At 45.0% G+C, this 22,013-nt stretch overlaps 1 protein-coding gene across 1 annotated transcript in view; it reads right to left on the reverse strand.

Annotated features, from left to right (window-relative positions):
* Positions 1-1,315: 1,315 nt before the first annotated feature.
* Positions 1,316-22,013, reverse strand: part of ERCC3 (ERCC excision repair 3, TFIIH core complex helicase subunit) — a 31,174-nt gene continuing 10,476 nt past the window's right edge. The window contains exons 9-15 of the mRNA XM_040227812.1: positions 19,821-20,005; positions 17,588-17,790; positions 12,435-12,531; positions 11,199-11,316; positions 5,382-5,500; positions 3,336-3,488; positions 1,316-1,805 (exon numbers count right to left, since the gene is read on the reverse strand). Of these exons, the coding sequence (XP_040083746.1) occupies positions 1,674-1,805; positions 3,336-3,488; positions 5,382-5,500; positions 11,199-11,316; positions 12,435-12,531; positions 17,588-17,790; positions 19,821-20,005 (1,007 nt within the window). The 3' untranslated portion in view covers positions 1,316-1,673. The remainder of the gene's footprint in view (positions 1,806-3,335; positions 3,489-5,381; positions 5,501-11,198; positions 11,317-12,434; positions 12,532-17,587; positions 17,791-19,820; positions 20,006-22,013) is intronic.

The raw sequence follows: 22,013 nt of genomic DNA on the forward strand, positions 1-22,013 counted from the left end.
GTGTTTAGCCTTGTCACTGGTAAATGAAGAGAGCATCCTTGAGTCTTAAGACTCAAGACTTAAGGGGAAAAGTGGTTCTTTGTAGTAAGCTGTTTTCCAGAACACAAAAGATTGGGTGTTTCTTCAACATGTTTTCTCTGTCTTCCAGGATCACAGAGCTTGGGTAAAACTTGACATCACCCATGGATACGTTAAAGAACAAGAAAACAGCACACAACCAGGACAGAAATGAAAATGCAAGAGTTCGCTATTGCTTGAGCGTCTCAAGCGCACAGGTGGGACAGGACAGGAGAGTCTGGGAATAATTCTGGTTGAAGTCCAGCCTGAGACAGCTGGGAGCCACCCACTGCGTGAGTGACAGGCTAGGCTGCGGCCTCCACACAGCTGTGGTCAAGCACGGGTCTGGCTCACAGAGCCTGAAGGTCTGGCCACCGGGGCCACCTCCAGGGTTTGAACGGACAAAGCAGGTGGCTCTGTGGGTCAGCACCAACTGCCGGCCAGACTGTAACAGCGTGTTTGTCCCGAAAGGTCAGCTCAGAGAACAGGAATTCAGGGAAAGTGGCTTTTGCCTAAAAGCACTCTCGACAAAATGAGCCCCCTCAAGATGCTGGCACACACTCTTCAGGACCTTGTGCATGCCTGTCTGTCTTATGGTATGAAAGAACACCTTTTCTTTCACACTACGAATAAGAGGAAAAAAGCCCAGAGACGTTTTTCAGAATAAAGGAACCAGCCATTAAAGATCTAAGGGTCATGCTGATGTATGGCAAAAACCATCACAATATTTTAAAGTAATTATCTAATTATCCTCCAATTAAAATTAATTAATTAATTTTTTTAAAAAGATGCCAGGGTACTAAAGTGCTGTTAGAAGAGGAATCCAGCCTTCCAGCAACATCAACAATGTATCCTGCGGGAGAAATAAGAGATCATTCTCTCAGAGAAGATCAACCACCAGGAGCTGTGTGCACTGTGGATCCCAAAGAGGGTGATGGCCTTCAGGTGACCTAGAGGGCCTACAGCTGTGGGTACCTCCCGTGGAACACACGTGAGCTGACCAGGGGCCAGACAACACTGCAAACTGCTCAAAATCCTCGCTTGCGCTGGACCACCCTCCCTGGGCTCCCAGGGCCTCCCTGGCAACACAGTACACTAACCGGCAAGTCCTCTCGTCTCCCCGGTGTTCCCTGCAGACTGGAACTTACTTCCCTTCCTACTCCTCTGGGCCTGCCACCAACTGAAGCCCTGCTGGAGGTTTGTCATCCAGACATAACTGATGGCAAGGCTTCATAAGAACATCTATAATGAAGAGTGGTTAAACGTCCCATTTCTGTTTATTCAGGAGAACATTAAGATAAATACACCTAAATATTACAAATTTTTTATATACAAGAATGAACACTCCCTCAAAATTCTGAAAAGTGGTCTGAAAAAAAAAAAACCCCAAAAATATAGTCTCCCCACTCCCACTTTTAAACCCTGGATAACCCAGGAAGACAGAATCAAGCTCTTGATGCATTTTCTTCAACACAGTTAACAGATACTTGAATCTAGATTGGTTTGGCCAATGCTATTGGAAAGAACATGGATGCAGAAAGAAAATGCTACATTTAAAATCCTTTTCCAGTGTTGGTGCTGGGCATCCAGCCTTCAGCTACATGCCCCTGTGGGCATCATTTCCTGAAGCGCTTGAAAAGCGGGTGCACGTGCTTAGTGGAAGTCTTACTCCGTGATGAGTGGTACTCCATGTACACCGTGTCGTCGGCCCCGGACATGGAGCTCATCGTGCCAAAGCGCCGGGACACCTGCAGGGGGACCCAGCCAGCTGTTAGTTTCCAAAGTGAAATACCCTCCCTTCTACATCTATAATCACAGTAAGTTTTATAAATTTATAAGTTTCATAGATTTTATTATTTTTAAAATAACATTTACTGACTACATAGTATGTCTCAAGTATTATTCTAAGCAGCTTATACTTATTACATGTCTTAACTTACTGAATCCTCACAATCATTCCAACGCCCATTTTATAGAAGAGGAAACAAACAGAGAAATGAAGTTAACTCGTCAAAGAGCACACAGCTCTTTAAGAGATGGGACGTGAATCCAGGCTTCAGATTCCCTGTGCCTAACCATAATACCACACTGCCTCTCTTCATGGCAATTTCTAAACAATTTTAACAGTGAGGGCAGGAGTCCTTCAAATCTCCTGAGACCCTACCATAAGGCTTTGAATCAAGTGGAAACTCAGAAAGCCCCAGGCCTGAATCTTGGTTCTGTGTCTCACTGAATGGCCTGGGGCAAATACTGAATGTAACTCAATGAACTCACGTGTAAAATGGGGATAACCACATCTGCTTGACATATGTGGTGTGAACGGAAATCACACAGGTCAAAGATCTGACCCAGTGCTTGGCACACAACTCGCACCAGATTACAAGCAAAGGATGCAGACGGGCACTGTAGCCACGCCTTCCTCAGCCTGACCTTAGGTGACCCATTGCAAAGTGGAATTGACTTGACACCACCTTCAGAGAGAAACAGGAAGCTTCCCTGGGCACCCATTGAGGATGCCTGGAGGAGATCCAGCCCCCAACCACTGGTGCTGGGGACAGGAAGGTCTCAGGGCACACAGCACCTCTCCTGGTGACACAGCTTCCTTCTTCCCTTCTACTATCACTTATCTTTCAGCTCTACCACCAACTTAGTTTCAAAAGCACCTGATCAAACAGTACTTCTCTCCTTGGAAGGGCCAGATATGAATTCCTCATCATGATACTCTCATTAGTTATACAATATTATATTTGCCTGGCGCAACAACAAGCACTGGTAAGTAGGTGCAGAATAACTGAAAAGTTGAACACTTGCAGAGAACTCTAAATTTTTCAAAATATGTACTGAAACTACAACATGAGCTCTTTCTCAGACCTGTCTTACAGGCCGGAAGGCTGTGTTATTACTGAGGAGGAAGCTGGGATGAGGCGACTCGCCCAAGGCCAAGAGGGGCAGCCCCAGGTCCGTCACACTCCTTCCCACGACACCCTAGCGGGAGCCTGGGCTCCAACATCCAAATACTAACAAACACTTATGCCAGACTATTACGTGAGCACAGCAGGAGACAGCCACCATGGGCTCAGACACGTAAAATAAGACAGACACACAGAAAGGCTAACAGGGACAATTTCTATTATTTCCTTCTCTACAATTTCTCATGTATTCCAAGTTTTTAAAAAACCACAGAGGCACATACACACACAGAACTGTGAAGCTGTACGTGTGTCTAAGACTCTGTCCTTCAGGAGAACTGACATCTGGAGCCTCACCTACTCACTCACCTGGCTGGATTTGGAGCCAAATTCTCCTGCCACCACCTCCTCCTCAGCATCCAGGTCAGTGGCCGCCAGGACCTTCTGTAGGAGCTGCTGTTGCTCCTCTTTCGTTGAAAATGCCAAGTCTTCCTCTTCCATGCCAGCAAGCTTGGTGATCACCTGTAGAGCGGAACCCTCTTGTTTTCTCCCCCTTGGCCCGATCCCACCTTCCCCTGGGCTCATCTGGTCTGGTCGCCTCCCCACTCAGGCCCAGCAGAGAAGCTGCCTAATAACAGAGAGCTCCTCTCTGGCAGTGCAGAGCCCAGCCTTGGAAGCCACCTCAACAAGGAGCTGAGCCAAGGACTGCAAGGCAGGAAAGGTTCAGCAAATTCTAGGGAAATCTGCTCCCAACACATGGCACCTAAATGACCACTTACAGAAGACCTCCAGGGATCTTGGCAACCTCCAAGCAACCGTTCTAGTAGCTTGCCCATCTTGCACCAGGTAAAGGGAGGGGGCAAGAACTGAAGGGCACAGACTACTGCCCTTCAAGAAGGTGTCCAACCTCCAGCCCTGGCACCCAGGGCTTCCAGCAGAAGGGGCATGTACAAACGACTGGATATGTTTTCTAAAAGAGAAAGATAGCAGCAGGATGGAGATTTGGTTTTCACTTCCTTGGGGATAACTCACTACAAGGCCTACCTATCCTTGCAGAAAGCGAGGATTGATTACGTGAAGGGAACTTCTTTTCTGCTCCCCGCCTCTCTAATTTTCGCGTAATTTTAAAAGAAAATTCCTAGAAGGAAGGGCCTGGCTGAGCCCTTCAGGTGGCCACAGGTCTGGAGTACAGATGCGGGAGACTTCTGCCCTGGCCTCCTCCCCAGGGTCATGGTTCTGGGAGCCCTAGCCCGGCTGCTGTCGGCGGGCAGACTTGAAGGTCAGGCACGCAAAAGCAGCTCCAACACAGACCACCGCGCGCTCAGCACTTCGTCAAGCTCACCTGTCAAAGAGCCCAGAGCACTCTGCTTCAGTGCTTCTCTTACCCTCTGACTCCCTGGGAATCAGAAGGTATGAATGCTGTTAGCACCACAAATGCTATACAGACAGATAAAAAGGTTGCAGTGAACATCCTTCGAAAAACTGTGCCACGTGTCCTGAACTGGAATTCAGCGCGAGAAGTCTGAAAGGTGTCACTGCCTCTGCCTGAAAGAGGAGGGTCGGACAACCCTGTCCTCTTGTCCAAGGAGATAAAGGGAACTCTGTTAGTTCCCTGATTAGTTCTAGCCTAAACCAATTTGAAAAAGATACAGTTTAAAGTAGCTAGAGAGGCAGCCTACAGTCTTCCACAAATCAGGAACCTGGGAACCTGTATGTTCTAAGATGTCCTTTCCCTCCCCTGCTTACAGTACCCTCCACAAAAAAAAAAAAAAAAAAACCCTTTGGGATACTAAATCCTAGCATAAATTTACTCTCTGTGTCAAGAGGAAAGAAAGCAAATGCTTTCACCAATGAAAGTCAGCCAAACCTTCAGAATTTCCCAAGTTATTAGAACACCAGATTTATAGTACATGGATGACTCCTGATGTTTGAGGCTCACGGAAGCCGAGGCTCACCAGATGGCTAAGGACAGAGCTCTCCCAGCTACTGGAGGGGACCCCTGAGAAAGGAAACCCAAGGGGCTCACACTAACACAGTGGTGGCCACAGTTCCTTGGCATCTCAAGTCCTGCTAAGTTAGCACATTTTTCCCACCAATATCTAATGGGATTTTTTTTTTTTTTTGCAAGATGACTATAAAAAGTTAACAAGCTGAGACTCCACATGTTGCTTGCTTTAGAGGCCCTGGTCCCTGAGAGGCTGGAGGCAGGAGAGGAGTCTACACAAGCTTTTTCCTTCAAAGCCCCCCATAGTTCATGCAAGAACAGGAGTCTGAGGTGGGGCCCCAGTCGCCTAACATTCTGTGCCTGCCAGAGACCTGCCCCACCCTGTGCTGACAGTGGCCTCCACTTCTCATGGAGGTCTGGGTAGAAAGAAGCCTCAGTCCCACTCTGACCAGAGACCAATGGACACATACCTTAAAGCTGTAACCTTGATCTACCAAGAACCTCTGCCGCTTGGTTGAGTAAGCCATTTCCTGTGTGTCCTGGGATACCAGCGAGTAGAAGAAGGCATTGTACTCTTCTGCAACCATCCCTGGGGGGAAGGCATGAAAAAGGAAGACATGAGCCGTCAGAATGCCAGGAACGGCTCAAAAGGGTATCTATGGCTGATTCTTGTTGATGTTTGACAGAAAACAACAAAATTCTGTGAAGCAATTATCCTTCAATTAAAAAATAAAGTTAATAAAAAAATAATAAAGTGGCAAAAAAAAAAAAAAAGTAAGTCCTGCAGTGGGAGAGCACTGCAGTCAGAGGGGTCACTTCTGCACAAGGACTTCAACAAAATTAAAAACTTTGTTGCTTCAAAGGACACCATAAAAAAAGTGAAAAAACAACTCACAGAATTGGGGAAAACATTTACAAAGCATACATCTGATAAGGGATTTGCACCTAAGGCATAAAAATACTATTACAACTCAATAATGAAAAAACAAACCAGTTATATACAGGAAAAAAGATCTGAACAGACATTTCCCCAAAGAAGATATACAAAGAAGATTCATGTGTCCAAGAGCACATGGAGAAAGCTCACTATCGCTAGTCATCAGGGACATGCAAGACAAAACCATGACAAAATACTACTGAATACCACAGAATAGCGAGGATAAAAAAGGGTGATCACAGCTGTCGTCAAGGCTGTGGAGAAACTGAAATCCTCACACGCTGCTGCTGGTGAGAACGTGAAATGGTGCAGCCACTTGGGGAAGAGCCTGGCAGTTTATTAAAATGTTAAACATACAGTTACTACATGACCAACAATTCCACGCCAAGATGCACCCAGGAGAATTAAAAACTTATGTCCATACAAAATCTGCACATCAATTTCATAACAGCACTATTCTAAGTGCCGAAAAGTAGAAATAATCCAAATGTCCATGAATGGATTTTAAAAGTTTACACAGTGGAATATTTACTTAGCAATAAGAAAGAATGAGGTACTAATAGGTGCTGCAATATGGATAACCCTTCTGAAAATATTATGCTAAAACTACTAAAAAAATTAAAAGCTCAGAGAAAAGACACTGATAGAATTATCACAGAAACAAGGTAACCTAAAAATCTGGTCCTGCAGGAAAATCTGAATGTTTTTGCTTCACAATTCAGTGTAAGTTAATTATTTGTGTACTGCCTCTGAATTCAATTGCTTCTTTGTCTTCTAAGAGCGCAAAGATGCAAAGAAAAGGGCTAATTATCTTATAACAGATATTTTACTTTGTCTTATTGAGATAAAATTGACATAGTGCTATATAGTCCTAACGATATGACTTACATAGATGGTGAAATGACTACCTCAATAATTTTAGTTCACATCCACCATTTCACAGCAACACACATACAAAAAAAGAAAAAAATGGCTTTTTCCTTGTGGTGAGAACTTTGAGAATGTACTCTTGAACAACTTCAAGTATAACATACAGCAGTGGAAACTATAGCCGTCACGTTGCCCTTCATATCTCCAGTACGTATTTACCTGACAGCTCAAAGTGTGTACCTTTTGAATACATTCATTCAAATCCCCCACTCCCAAATCCCCATTCTCTGGTGATCACAAATTTGATATCTTTTTCTCTAAGTTTGTTTTTTTGTAGATTCCTCCTATAAGTGAGATCATACAGTATTTGTCTTTCTGTCTGACTTATTCCAACTAGCCTAACATTCTCAAGGTCCACCCATGTTGTCACAGATGGCAGGATTTCCTTCTTTTTTATGGCTGACTATTATATTGGGTTGGCCAAAAAAGTTCGTTCCAGTTTTCCTGTAACATCTTATGGAAAAATCTGAACGGACTTTTTGTTCAACCCAATATATGGAACACACGTGCGTGCACACCGCATTTTCTTCATCCATTCATCTGCTGGTGAACACTTAAGACCAGTGCTACGTCTTGGGTATGGAAAATAATGCTGACATTAACATGGGGGCACAAATATCTCTTTGGTATAGTGACTTCATTTCTATCAGATATATATCCAGAAGTGGAATTGCTGAAGTATATGGCAATTCTATTTTTAATTGTTCAAGGGACATTCATACTGTTTTCCACAACGGCTGTACCAATTTATATTCCCAACAGCACACAACGGTTCCCATTCCTCTACATCCTTAACAACTAACAAATGTTAACTACGGACTTTTTGATAACATTCTAACATGTGTGAAGCGATCTCATGGTGTTGATTTGCATTTCCTTAATAATTAGTGATGATAAGCACCTTTTCATGTACCTGTTGGCTATGCGTATATCTTCTTTGGAAAACTGTCTCTTCAGGTCTTTTGCCCAGCTTTTAATTGTTTTTTTTTTGTTTGTTTTTTTTTGTTTTTGCTATTGGGTTGTATGAAGTCTTTATATATTGGATATTAACTCCTTATTAGATACACGATTTGCACATATTTTCTCCCATTCCATTCAATGCTTTTTCATTATTTTTAAAAAAATATTTTATTTATTTGGCTTGTCAGGTCTTGGTTGAGACGGGCAGGGGCTTCACTGTGGCATGCAGGGTCTTCCCACCGTGGCACAGGGCCTGGTTGCCCTACAGCACATGGGACTTTAGTCCCCTGTAGCAGGGGTAGTTTAGTCCCTAAGTCGTGTCCGACTCTTGCGACCCATGTACTGTAGCCTGCCAGGCTCCTCTGTCCAGGGGATTCTCCAGGCAAGAATACTGAGCAGGGATCAGATTCACGGCCGCTGATTTGAAGGCAGAGTCTTAACCACTGGGACCACCACTGGGTCCCTGAACCACAGGGACCACCAGGGAAGTCCCTGCCTTTTCATTTTGTTGACTATTTTCTTTGCTGTGAAGATGCTTTTTAGTTTCATGTAGTCAACTATTGACTTGGCATTAAAAAAAAAACACTGCCAAGATCCATGTCAAGGGAGCATTTTCTTTTGTTTTCCTTTAGGAGTTTCATGGTTTCCAGTCTTGCACTTAAGTCTCTAATTCATCTTGAGAGAATTTTTGCTAGTGGTGAGAGATGGGGTTTCATTCTTTATGTGGATATCCACTTTTCCCAGCACCATTTATTAAGAGACTGTCTTTTACTCCACTGGGTAATCTCAGCTCTCTTGCATGGGTTTATTTCTGGGCTTTGGATTCTGTCCCACTGGTCTATAATCTGTTTTTATACCAGTAACATACTCTTTGGATAGCCAAAGCTTTATTAAATAACTTAAAATCAGAAGTGTGATGCCTCTTCCTTTGTTCTTTCTCAGAACTTCTTTGGCTATTTAGGGTCTTCTGTGGTACCTTATAAATTTTAGGACTATTATTTTTACTTCTTTAAAAATGTCAGTGAAGACTCGATACGGATTGCACTCAATCTAAAGATGGCTTTGGGTAATACAGATTTAACAACATTAATTCTTCTAATCCATGAACAAAGGATACTTTCTATTTATTTGTATTTTCTTCCATTTCTTTCGTCAGTGTCTTGTAGCTCTCTCACCTCTCTGGTTAAATTTACTTCTAAATATATTATTGTTTTTGATGCTCTTGTAAATGGAATAATTTTACTTTTTTCTTTTAGACAATTTGTCATTAGTGTATAGAAATGCTACTGATTTTTGAATGTTAACTTTGTATCCAGTAACTTTACTGAATTTGCTGAATATATCTAACAATTTTCTGGTAAAGTTTTCAGGATTTTCTATCTGTAAAATCATGTCGCATGCAAATAGAGAAAATTTTACTTCTTGTTTTTCAATTCTGCTGCCTTTTATATCTTTTTCATACCTAATTGCTTTGGTTAGGACTTCACTATAATGAACAGATGATAGTGGATGTCCCTGTCTTGCTTCTGATCTTAGAGGAAAACCTTTCAAACTTTTCACTGTTAGGTATGATGTCAGCTGTGGACCTATCATATGTAGCCTCTATTATGCTGAGGTCCTTTCCTCCTATGGGATTCCCAGCTGGCTCAGTAGTAAAGAATCTACCTGTCAATGCAGTAGACACAGGAGACATGGGTTTGATCCTTGGGTCGGGAAGATCCTCTGGAGGAAGAAATGGCAACCCACTCCAGTATTCTTGCCTGGAAAATTCCACCAACAGAGGAGCCTAGTGGACCTCAGTCTGGTGGGGTCTCAGGAGTCGGACATGACTGAGAGACTGAGCGTGCACACCCGTTCCTCCTATACCTAATTTGTTAAGAGTTTTTATTACACACAGATGTTGAATTTTTTCAAAAGCTTCTTCTCCATCTACTGAAATGATCATATAAATTTTCTTCCTTAATTCTATTAGTGTGAGGTATCACATTTATTGATTTGTGTATGTTATGTATGGTTGCATCCCAGGGATAAATCCCACTTGATCATGGTGAATGATCCTTTTAATGTGGGGCTAAATTTGGTTTGCTAGTATTTTTTTGAGGATTTTTACATCTGTATTCATAGGATATTTGGCCTGTCCTTTTCTTTTCTGTAGTGAACCTTTCTAGTTTTGATATCAGGATAATACTAGCTTTGTATAATGAGTCAAACAGTACTTTAAAAAACAAAATCAAAGAGCTGTTCAAATTAGATTTGTTTGTATGTGATGAAGAGGAACGAGTAAGTAAAGAGTCATTTTCACATGTATTAGTCAGATTTATCCAAGAGTCTACTATATTCTGGGGGCCTCCCTGGTGGCTCAGCAGTAAAGAATTCACCTGCAATATAGGTGATTGGCTCGATCCTTGGGTCAGGAAAATCCCCTGGAGAAGGAAATGGCAATCCACTCCAGTACTCTTGCCTGGGAAATCCCACAGACAGAGGAGCCTGGAGGGCTACAGTAGATGGGGTTACAAAAGAGTCAGACATAACTCAGTAACTAAACAGCAACAACTACTGTATTCTGTAATGTAGTCTCATTCCTCATAATAGCCCTGAAAGATAAGGGCCGTCAACCCTGCTTTGGATGAGAAACTGATTTGCTTTGGATGAGAGGGGCAAATGACTGTAGGTCTGGGCCCAAGTCCACGTTTGCTATTCCCACAGCTCGCCCTGTCTCCATTCTAGTCACAGTCGATTAGCTGCTTCCTAAATATACTCAAATGCAGCATAGTGTTAACACATGCTCATCAATCTTATCATTTTCAAACATCCTAACAGGCCAAGCTCTTCCTGAGACGAGTGGCTCCCTTGAGGACAGGGCCTGTGTCATTCCTGTAGGACCTACGTGGCCCTAGGAGGATGTTGGAGGATGCCAGCAATACTGGTCTCTACTCTGCCCATGATGGGGGTCTAGGCCTCTTTACTGCAATTAACAAGCAGAAACTCCATGCCTCTTGCTTCCTCATTTGCTAAGCTTCTATTAGCTGCCACTCAGGGGACCACTCTTCACAGGTTACAAGTGACATAACCACCCTGTGGCTGCTCCTCCCAAGCTCTCCCTTTACTTTTAACTCGAGGTTCAGAGGACATCTTCCAGCTCCTATACATCCACTGGGGGCCAAAGCGCTGCTTTCTCCCTCTACAACCACACCGTTCAGCACTGCTTCCCAGCTCCCTTTTCCACGAACATAAGCACTCAGCTCAGACTATGAGTTCTAGACAGCTGCCATGGAAAACATCCAGATACTCGCTCCCAACACCTAAGAAATAATAACGCCAAGGAGCCTTGGTCCTTGCTTTGGAACCCCCTACACCCCGGCCCCTGTAGAGTCCACCTAACCCAGGAGCACAAGCTCGCCCTCACGAGCACGCAGGCACCAGACAGAAGTGGTGGCAAAGAGAGCCCTGGGGAAGGTACCTTTTTTGGCTCGGAGCACTCGCCCTAGCCTCTGGGCCTCCTGCCGCCGGGAGCCACCGTGAGAGGAAATCTGAATGAGAACATTTGCTTCTGGCAAATCAAATGATGTATCACCCACCTGCAGAAACGAGACAGCTGTGAGCTTGGGAAGGTTTTTATATGTGAGACAAAAAGGAAAAAAAAATTCAACTAGCCTCAAATTTAAATAAGCTCTATAGATAATTTAGAAACAACAATCACTATCATCTCAGTCTGTACCAGGGTCCCTCAGACGCAAGCAGGTCTCTAGGACCAAGTGTGCTTCCGGAGAGCTGTCTTTCGGAAGCTGTCAGGACCCAGGTCCTAACCATCTGTCTCAGCAACAGTCCTAGTGCGAACTGCTAAGGCCAGAGACAAGAGGGCCCGATCAACACTCTGAGCGATGCTTTTCATTTTTTGCAGCAGAACTAGGTCTGCACAAAACCATCCACAATCTTAACTGGAGGCCATTGAGGCCAACAGCACAAGCTGGACACGTGACCTGGTAGGGCCCACTGCCTGTAGCGGGCTGGATCCTGGCTCAGGGCAGCTGCCCTAGGGAACGGGGGACGGCCCCACCATCAAGGTCTCCAGACACAGAAATCAAAGGCTGGTACTTACTGATCCATCTATGATCACTTTATGGGTATATCTCATCTCTTTGGGGCTTTGGGTCATTCTAACCTAAACGATTATTCTAAATTGTCAGGCTTCCACTTCTAACTGCAAATTGAAACCATCACCAAGCTGGGCCTACACGACCTTGTACTGTGTTTACATTCACCACTCACCCCCGGGGCACACGGGAGCCAGAACAAAGGGTGCCCACGACCTGCAGGAATCCCCAATCCCACAAAGAGAACCTCATCCACATGCCTCCCTTTGTCAGAGTATTTAGTGAACTTCCCCCTTTATAAGAAAAAAACACGACTTAAAATTCCTGTATCCCCAAAAGAGGCAGAAAAAGCTTAAGTCATACAAAAGGACTTGCCAGAGTGTATACTCCTTGAATTAGGAATATAGACTGTATACACTGTATACACTAAAACTCTATGTCTGCTTCTTCTACTACCCGCCAAACAACATTCCCGTGTCCCTAGACACTGGACACCCGGGAATGAAAACTGACGCGTGACGTTCCTTCAACAAACCCCAATGCACTGCCCAGAAATCACCCAGCTGCCCCCAGGCCCCGGGACTGCTGCAAGCCACACTGACCTTGGAGATGAAGATGGTGTTGATTTTGGGGTTATGCTTGAAATTCTGGAGAATCTGCATCCTTTCTCCCTGGGACGTAGGACCATAGATATAGGGTCTAGAGAAGAACAAAGTTATGTTAGGAAGACCACAGACGCACTCCTCGACTATCCTGAAAGCATGTCACAAGGAAAGGGAGCTCTTCACGGTTTCTTTCTCCCAGGAAGACCTCTGTCATGGAAAACCAGCAGGAAGAGACCCATAAAACACACGCCCCCACTGCCGCCACCCCTTCCCCTCTGAGCCAAGGTGCAGGTCACCATTCTCTTCAAGACTCCCCCTTCATGCTTTTGTTTCTGGACTGCGCTCCTTCCTCCTTCAACGTCTCACTCTAAGCTTAGTGTCTATACAAGGAGAATCCCCTGGATTCCATGAAGCACAGTGGGGAAAAAAAGAAAACATTGCTATTTGCAAACAAAAGGCTGGAAGGAACCATTTCCAAGTGAAATAGGCATTCTCCAAGAAAGGAGAAAAGAACCCCTTCCCGACTTCTTCCCACTGACGCCCTGTAATGCTACGTTCGAAGCACTTCTCAGCAGTTTCCAGCTGCCGAAGGGCACAGCCCTTTCTGACAACCTCACTGGTTGTCACCGCTTGGCATCTGGCAGTGCCATTCCTCTACTCTTCCTACACTGACGTGGTTTGTGTAGCTTCCACAGGGTCGGTAACGACAGTGAGAGTGAGGACGACAAGGACAACGAGGACAGCAACCAAGTGTGCAGCGCACCCACACCAAGCAGGGGCGGGCTCCACGTTGCGGGGAGAGCCCATCCCTGCTAGCGGCCCTCCTGTACAAGCTGAGCTTCAGGCTCCCAGCTCACACCCAGGCTGGGGGCCAGACGACGCTGAACTCAAGTGCCTGTGCCACCGTTCAGGCCCATCAGCTCTCTGGAAGGCCTAGGAGGCACTGCTTTTGCTGCTTCACACACACTTCCCAACACTGTGCTATAAACTGGTAACAGGTATACCGGGAGCGCCGCACCCTGGCCTATGGGGAAGCTGGGCGAGGCCTGGGACAGCTGGATGCCTCCCCAGTCCTGTAAGCCTGGCTTACCAGAGTGTTGGGAGCACCCTACAAATCTATTATTTTCTGGGTGTTCATGCTGTGAAAAATGCTGAGAATCTGTACCCTTCAGAACAGCCTGTCTCTTGATGTCTAGGCTTTCAGGTGATTCTTTTTCTCCTTGACCATCATCAGGAAAAACAACTCATATAGTGGCAAGCCCACAGTTTCTGAGTCAAAGTGTCAGTTGCTCACTTATGTCCGGCTCTTTGCAAACCCATGGACTGTAGCCCGCCAGGCTCCTCAGTCCATGGGATTCTCCAGGCAAGAGTAAGAGTGGGTTGCCATTTCCTTCTCCAGGGGATCTTCCCGACCCAGGAATCAAACCTGGGTCTCCTGCATTACAGGCATATTCTTTACTATCTGAGCCACAGGGAAGGTTCCCTCATATAGGAAATGAAACAGAAGGGTAACCAGCCTCCAGAAAAAGGACCTAACATTTGTTGAACACCTACCAGATGTAAAAATCCTGAGGTAGGTGGTGGTAACTCTAAGAGAGAGTAGAGCAAAAGGGTAGAACAGAGAAAGCAGAAGCCCAGGCTGGCAGGAAAGAAGAGCCAACATAAAACAAGCCAGTTTTCTATACAGAACGCAAAAGGGTTCAAGATCTAATCGCCAGCTGCCCCAGAAGGCAGGTGTCAGGGCAGTATTGCAGACGGGAAGACTGACACAGTATACGTATAAGGAACAGTATCAGATCCCAACTCCCGCCGCCAAGCATGCCTCTGCCCACCTGGCAGGGAACTGGAGATGTTCTTTCTAGATTCTGAACACATTTAGGGAGACCCTTTGCCCTCAGGCAGAGCTGAGGGTACAGCAAGAGTAACAGTGAAGAAGGACAGGGGTTCCCCACTCCCTCCCCTGCCACAGGCTGGTGTCTAGGAAACGGTGAGATTCCACTCTGGAGAAACTTTCCAGCCCAAAAGAAAAGACCCTGAGATACTGGCATCTGGCCGTTTCTTGACAAACTAGCCAGGCCCATGCCTGATCATGGAGAGGTCCACCGGCTGACAAACCCACCAAGCTCTACAGAAAGGCCAATCAGCTTTTCAGTGACTCACCCTGAAATAAGAAAACAGAGCCAAAGAGCACCAAAAATCAGAAGATGAGCTCGAAAGACAGAGCTGAAACAAAACACGTGAGGAAGCGAGAGATCGTGTAGGGAACAGAAGAAAGCTTCGAAAGCTTTCACAGCCACAGAGAAGACACGGTACTTACTCAAAAAAACAAGAACAGTTGACAATAAAGAACTCTTGGAAATTCACAAAAGCTTCAATAGAGTTGGTAGACAAAGGGATAAAAAATAAGAGAAAATGGGAGTTCCCTAGGGGTCCAGTGGTTAGGAGTCAGTGTTTTCACTGCCTTAGCCTGGGTTCAATCCCTGGTCAAGGAACTAAGATCCCATAAGCTACATGGCATGACAAAAAAAAAGGCAGGATGGGGCGGGGAGGAATTGGAGAAGATGCCCAGAAGATCTAACACCTGGCCAGCAGGAATTCAAAAAGAGAGAAAAGGAACTTCCCTGGCAGTTCAGTGGTTAGGATGCCAATGTAGGGGGCAATAGTTGGGGAACTAAAATCCCACATGCCACACAGCACGGCCCTCTCACTCCTCAAAAAAAAAAAAAAAAAAAAGAAGAGAAAACAGAGAAGATGAGTAACAAAGAAAAAACAGAAAGAACTTCTCTGAATTGAAGGACATAAGTTTTCAGATTGAAAAGTGTCTACTGCGTGTATTGTAATGAAAGAAAAAAAGATCACACTAGTCACATTGTTCTGAAACTTTCAAAAATCAAAAAAAGGTTCTAAAACCCTCCTGAGAGAAGGAAAACCCAGGACCACCACAACAGAGCACATATAGAGAGGAGTCAGAAGGGCTTCAAGCAGGCTTGCAAGCAGCTGCATTGGAAGCTGAGAAAACAGCCCTACCTCTGACATCCTGAAGCCCCATCAAACTACTCACCAAGTGTGAGAGTGAATAATGACATCTGCAAGCAAATTCTTATGAAATTTCCCTCTACATACCTTTTCTCAGAAATCTACGGAAGGATACACTCCACCAAAATGAGTGACCAAGAAAGGGGAGACTTGAGATGCAGCAACAGGGGTTCCAACACAGGCAAGAGGTACAAGGAATTCACAGGATGATATCAGAGGCATGCCCAAAGGTGACAGGCAACATCTCGAGTCCTAGAGAGCAAGTAGACCAGAGCAAGACAGGAAGATGAAGCACGTGAAGGGATCCGACCAGAGAAAGATCTGACCTTTCTGAGAAGGAATTTTATGAGGAGTCTGAAAAGGGATAACTAGGTAATTACACAGAAAACCAAGCAAAAGTAAGGACAAGGCAGCTATTAAATCTAGGAAAAAACAAGATGTTAAGAAAAAATGTAATCACAGTACACTGCCTGCCTCGGCTTGAACAATACTTACACAGTCAAAATAATGTAACATTGACATTAGCTAGAACATGGAAGCAATCTAGATGTCCATCGACAGATGAATGGATAAAGTTGTACAGATACACGATGGAATATTACTCAGCCATAAAAAGGAATGCATTTGAGTCAGTTCTGATGAGGTGGATGAACCTAGAGTGAAGTGAGTCAGAAAGAGAAAGATAAACATCGTATTCTAACACACACACATGGAAGCTGGAAAAATGGTACTGAAGAATTTATTTACAGGTCAGCAATGGAGAAACAGACATAGAGAACAGAGGGGAGGAGAGGGTGAGATGTATGGGAAGAGCAACGTGGAAACTTACATTACCATATGTAAAATAGACAGCCAACGGGAATGTGCTCTATGGCTCAGGAAACTCAAACAGGGTCTCTGTATCAACCTAGAGGGGAGGGATGGGGCGGGAGATGGGAGGGAGGTTCAAAAGGGAGGGGATGTATGTACACCTGGGGTTGATTCATGTTGAGGTTTGACAGAAAACAACAGAATTCTGTAAAGCAATTATCCCTCAATAAAAAAATTAATTTAAAAAATATAGAACTAATTAAAAAAATGTAACACTGAAACTAACTTGGTCCCAAACATATTGTGGGGATGGAGTGGGAGGTGGGGATGGAATGACATATGTAAGAGGGCTAAATCCACAACTCCCATGGTAGGAAATTAATAGGCAATTTCTATAACCAATCATCAAGAAACTGCTATATAAATTATTACTTAGAAATATGAAGGTAAACAGAGAAAAGAGTTGAAAGTATCCATCTTTGGGGAACAAAGAATTTTAACTAGGAAGACAGGTGCAAGGAATTGCTAGTTTTCTTAATGGCCTATGTTACTTTGATAAAACATAAAATATTTCCTACATTAAAATAAGGTACAGTTTTAGAAATCTGAGAAACTCAGTCTGTGTCCCAGTTTTCTCATCTATAACATGAGACTAATACAATCATCTCTTGTGGCTGAGGTGATGCTTAAATCACCGCTTGTGACGAGCGGCTGTCTGTATCCATCCCTCCCCAGTGACATAAAAATTCAGGCCCGAGGACCTTGTCTTCTGCTACACTCACAGCACCTGAAACCCTGTATCACTGTGTAGAGAAGCACAGGCCTCTTCCTTTTTACCTGGAAGGAGATTTTCAAATTTTCAGTAGTACCTGGGTGAGGCTGTAACAAGGACTCTGCCGGCTGTTTCCTAAGAAGCTCTTTCTAGATGCTGGGCCATACCTGGGACGCTGGTTCAGTCTGCCTTGCCTTCCCGGCCCCGAGTCCATATCGTCTGATCGCATCTCCAATCACAGTGCCACTCAACCTGAAACTCCAGATACCAACCAGTGCCCACCTTTGGAGCCCAGCTCCAAAGCAGCGCTTGCTCTCTTGGCTCACAGTGACCAGGCCCCCTTTTCTATACACACCAACCTCTGACTCTGACCACTGCTCCTGAGTCTCATGCAGTCCCTGGGAACATGAAACTAGGCCTTCAGATACTAACAAGTTCCTGAGAGCTTCGAGAGAAAACAGTCGCCTTCTGCACTCTCACGTGGGGAAGACATATGGACTTTTGAGGCCAACTCTAGCTCTTCAATTCTTACTTGTTCAGTCGAATGGCATATTCCTTCAGAGCAAACACGTTGTCAGCAAAGACAATAATCTTGTCATTCCTCCTTTCATGGAACTTGATCAGAAACTGGCAAGCTCGGAATTTGTTGGGATTCATGGTGTACAGCAAGATCCGCTTTTTGGTTTTGATTGCCACGTACTCCCGGTAAAACTCAGGAGACATTGGGCACCAAACCTGCGAAATGGTAAGAATTAGGGGTCAGTATGCAAGCTTACATACCACACAATTGAAAACTTTGGCAAATCAGCTTTAAAACAAACCAAGACAAAACCAATGGCATGTGAATTTCATCTCAAGACTATTGTAAACACACACATTACAAAACAAACCCTGAAACCCAATGCCGAACCAAGACCCTCTTACGTGTTAATAACAACGATTTTAAAATGTGTTGACAGCAGAGGTAGACGTGCTCTGTCCACCTCTGGATGGAGAACTGCACACACACTTGCCAGCTCTGTGTGTGGGGTTAGCCCAGCAACGACATCCCGGTAATGATATAAGGGGACTCTTGAGGGTGGGGGAATGTTCTAAAACTGGATTGGAGGACACAGCTGCACAACTCTTTACATTTACTAAAATCACAAAAATTATAAATCCACAGCATTTACTTACAATAGGTGAATGTTATGGAACATAAACTAGACCTTGATAAAGCTGTTAAAAAAAGCAACTTAGCAACCCTAATGTCTGTCAACATCACCAAGTCACGACCTCACGGATTATAGCTATCAGGCTCCTCTGCCCACGGGATTCCCAGACAAAGATGCTGGAGTGGGCTGCCATTTCCTCCCCCAGGGGGTGCTCCCCACCCAAGGATTAAACCACCATCTCCTGCACTGGCAGACAGATTCTTTACCACTGAGCCAACAGGGAAGCCCCTGTCCACATTAGAAAAGACTGTTTTTACTGCTGTTTAATATTCCATTAGCTATCAAATTGTGGTGTGTTTGTCCAGTGGAATACTACAAAGGAATTCAAAGTAATGAACTATAATAGCTCTAAGAATCATCAAAAATAATGCATTGTGCAATGAATAAAAATACTAAGCAAAAATTAGAAACCATGCAAGTGTGTGTGTATATATATATATACACATATATATATATCCTGATTCTTTTTGTATATATATAAAGATTTTAAAGGGGCTTCCCAGGTGGCACAGTGGTAAAGAATCTGCCTGCCAATGCAGGAGATGTGGGTTCGATCCCTGAATCGAGAAGATCCCCTGGAAAAGGAAACAGCAACCCACTCCAGTATTCTTGCCTGGAAAATCCCATGAACAGAGGAGCCTGGCGGGCTACAGTCCATGGGGTCACAAAGAGTCAGATATGACTTAGCAACTAAACAAAGATTTTTAAAAAGCAAAGTTAAACAACAAATGTTTAGGGAACTGCACATAGGAAGTAAAATAACAAAGAAAAGCAAGAAAATGACAAACCTAAGCTCCAAGACAGTGGCAGAGGGAGAGGAGATGTAACCACACAGGAACAGGCGCCTCAAAGACTGCAGCAGTGCTGTGCAAAACTCGGGTGCTCTTTATGACGACGTACCCGGAGGGTAAGGAAGCGTCTCGCTAGAGCAAGCTGACCTGCACAGCTCCCTCACACTCACCTTCACTCAAGAGGCCCGTCTCTGCCCTTCCAGGACACAGCCCACCCCACTCTAGCCACGGACTGATGGTCATTTTAAAATGCCAGAAAGGCCTGCTGTTGCTGTTCCTTTGAACATGTATTTTTAACACATACCTGTGGAGGGATTCATCACAGAACAATCCTGGGAAAATGTGTTCTTAGAAATTGAATGTTGGTCACATGTGCCGCCTGTGGGCGTCAAACCAACAGACTCTGGCACTGGGGGTGGCCGGTGGCTGTTCCCACAGAACCAAGAATCCCTCTGGGGTGAAGGCGGGCAGGAGCACCCTGAGGTGTTCACTCCCAGAAGGGAGGACAAGGAGCCCAGCCGGCCTGGATTAGCCTCCTGATTTGACCACTTCCCGTGTGCCCCTGGACAAGCGACTGTCTCACACATCTGAGATGGCAGGAGACTGCCCATCCCACAGGAGGGCGGAGGCTACCACAAAGGCAGCAGAACTCTTGCTCGGGTCCTGACCCGCACATCTGTCTGTGAGGAACAGACCTGATCCAGTTCCCCTCCGTGGGCAGTGCCCCGCCCTCAGGGACCATCAGGAAGAAGCCAGCTACCTCGGCACACTGGACTTTGGCGATGTAGCCACTGTTCTGCAGTTCCATCCAGTTGGCTTCATAGAGCTTCGGCCCAATCAAAAAGTTTAAGTCGACGATTTTGTCATCTTCCCGGACGAGGGTTGCGGTCAAACCCAGCTTGCAGTGCGCCTGCACAATGGTGAGCACCCGTCGGAACATCTTGGCTGGGGAAACAATTGGCACATTCACACCATGACTTTTTAAATGCTCTAAGTACCAAAGACAGCTTTGACCTGAGACTGGTCCAGGACACCACATGGCTAAGCCCTGGGTCACAGGACCACAGAAACCTGGCTCTAGAATGACCAGGTGAGAAAGCTTCAACTCCACTTTCAGACCCGCTCCAAAGAAGGGTGAAAGGGAGAACAGCAGGCGATGACTCAGAGGAAGCCCCAGGCCAGGGAGCCCCGGCGCTCCCCTCACACAGCTAAGCTATCGGGAGGAGCATAGACAGCAACTGGAAACACCACGCAGGACATTAAAATGCCACTGAGCTCTGACTCACACAAGAAACTTGTTCACCCTGAAGCCTGCTGACCAGAATGAATGCTTCCAACCCAGCCTCCAACTAAACTGCTACAAAGCAACTTCAAAGTTATTTATAGAAAATGTTTCTTTTTATCAATTTCCAATCCATCAGACCAAATACCCACCTTCTCTGTAAGGCTTTTGTTTCTTTTAGTGTATAGTTTTTGCTTCCCAGGTGGCACTAGTGGTAATGAGCCTGCCTGCCAATGCAGCAGATCTAAGATTCCCAGATTCCAACCTTGGGTCGGGAAGATCCCCTGGAGGAGGAAATGGCAACCCACTCCAATATTCTTGCTTGGAGAATGCCATGGATGGAGGAGCCTGGTGGGCTACAATGGGGTCAAAAAGTCGGACGTGACTCAATGACTTAGTACACTGCACACTGAACTTCTCCTGAGGGTGGGTAAGTGAGCATGGTTTTATAAATGTTAACACAGGGGCAGACTGTGCCACCACCACGATCAGGCTACAAGCCAATCCACGACCCCAAAAGCTCTCCTATGCTCTGCCTCGGCACACCCCCCATCCCACCCCAGCAACCACTGATCTGTTCACTGTCACTATAGTTTTATATTTTCAAGAATGTCCTACTGAAGGCATCACACACTCTGCAGCCGCTTGGGACTGGATGACTTCACTCAGCAAGATGCCTCTGGGCTTCCTTTCCACGGCTGAGGAGTATCCTATCAAATGACGTGCCAGCTTGTCCATCCAGCCCCTCACTGACAGGCATTTCCATGGTTCATAGCTTTTGGAGATTACAACCAGGGCTGTTATAAACATGCACAAGTTTTTGTGTGAACCTAAGTTTTCATTTCTCCACAACAGATGCCCATGGTGGGACTGCTGGCTCATATGGTGATTTTCTAATAAACTGCCAAACCGCCCCAGAATGACTATACATTTTGCAATTCCTCTGGCCATGCATGACAGTTCCAGCTGCTCTGCACTCTTGTCAGTATTTGGTACTTTATATATATATAAGGCAAATTTGGCCTTAGAATACGGAATGAAGCAGGGCAAAGGCTAATAGAATTTTGCCAAGAAAACACACTGGTCATAGCAAACACGCTCTTCCAACAACACAAGAGAAGACTCTACACATGGACATCACCAGATGGTCAACACCGAAATCAGACTGATTATATTCTTTCCAGCCAAAGATGGAGAAGCTCTATACAGTCAACAAAAACAAGACTAGGAGCTGACTGTGGCTCAGATCATGAACTCCTTATTGCCAAATTCAGACTTAAATTGAAAGTAGAAAAAACCACAGTACCATTCAGGTATGACCCAATCAAATACCTTATGATTATACAGTAGAAGTGAGAAATAGATTTAAGGGCCTAGATCTGATAGATAGAGTGCCTGATGAACTATGGACTGAGGTTCATGACATTGTACAGGAGACAGGGATCAAGACCATCCCCATGGAAAAGAAATGCAAAAAAGCAAAACGGCTGTCTAGGGAGGCCTTACAAATACCTGTGAAAAGAGAAGCGAAAAGCAAAGGAGAAAGGGAAAGATATAAGCATCTGAATGCAGAGTTCCAAAGAATACCAAGAAGAGGTAAGAAAGCCTTCCTCAGCAAACAATGCAAAGAAACAGAGGAAAACAAAAGAATGGGAAAGACTAGAGATCTCT

Source organism: Oryx dammah, unplaced genomic scaffold, assembly GCF_014754425.2.
Source record: "Oryx dammah isolate SB20612 unplaced genomic scaffold, SCBI_Odam_1.1 HiC_scaffold_27, whole genome shotgun sequence".
Lineage (NCBI taxonomy): Eukaryota > Metazoa > Chordata > Mammalia > Artiodactyla > Bovidae > Oryx > Oryx dammah.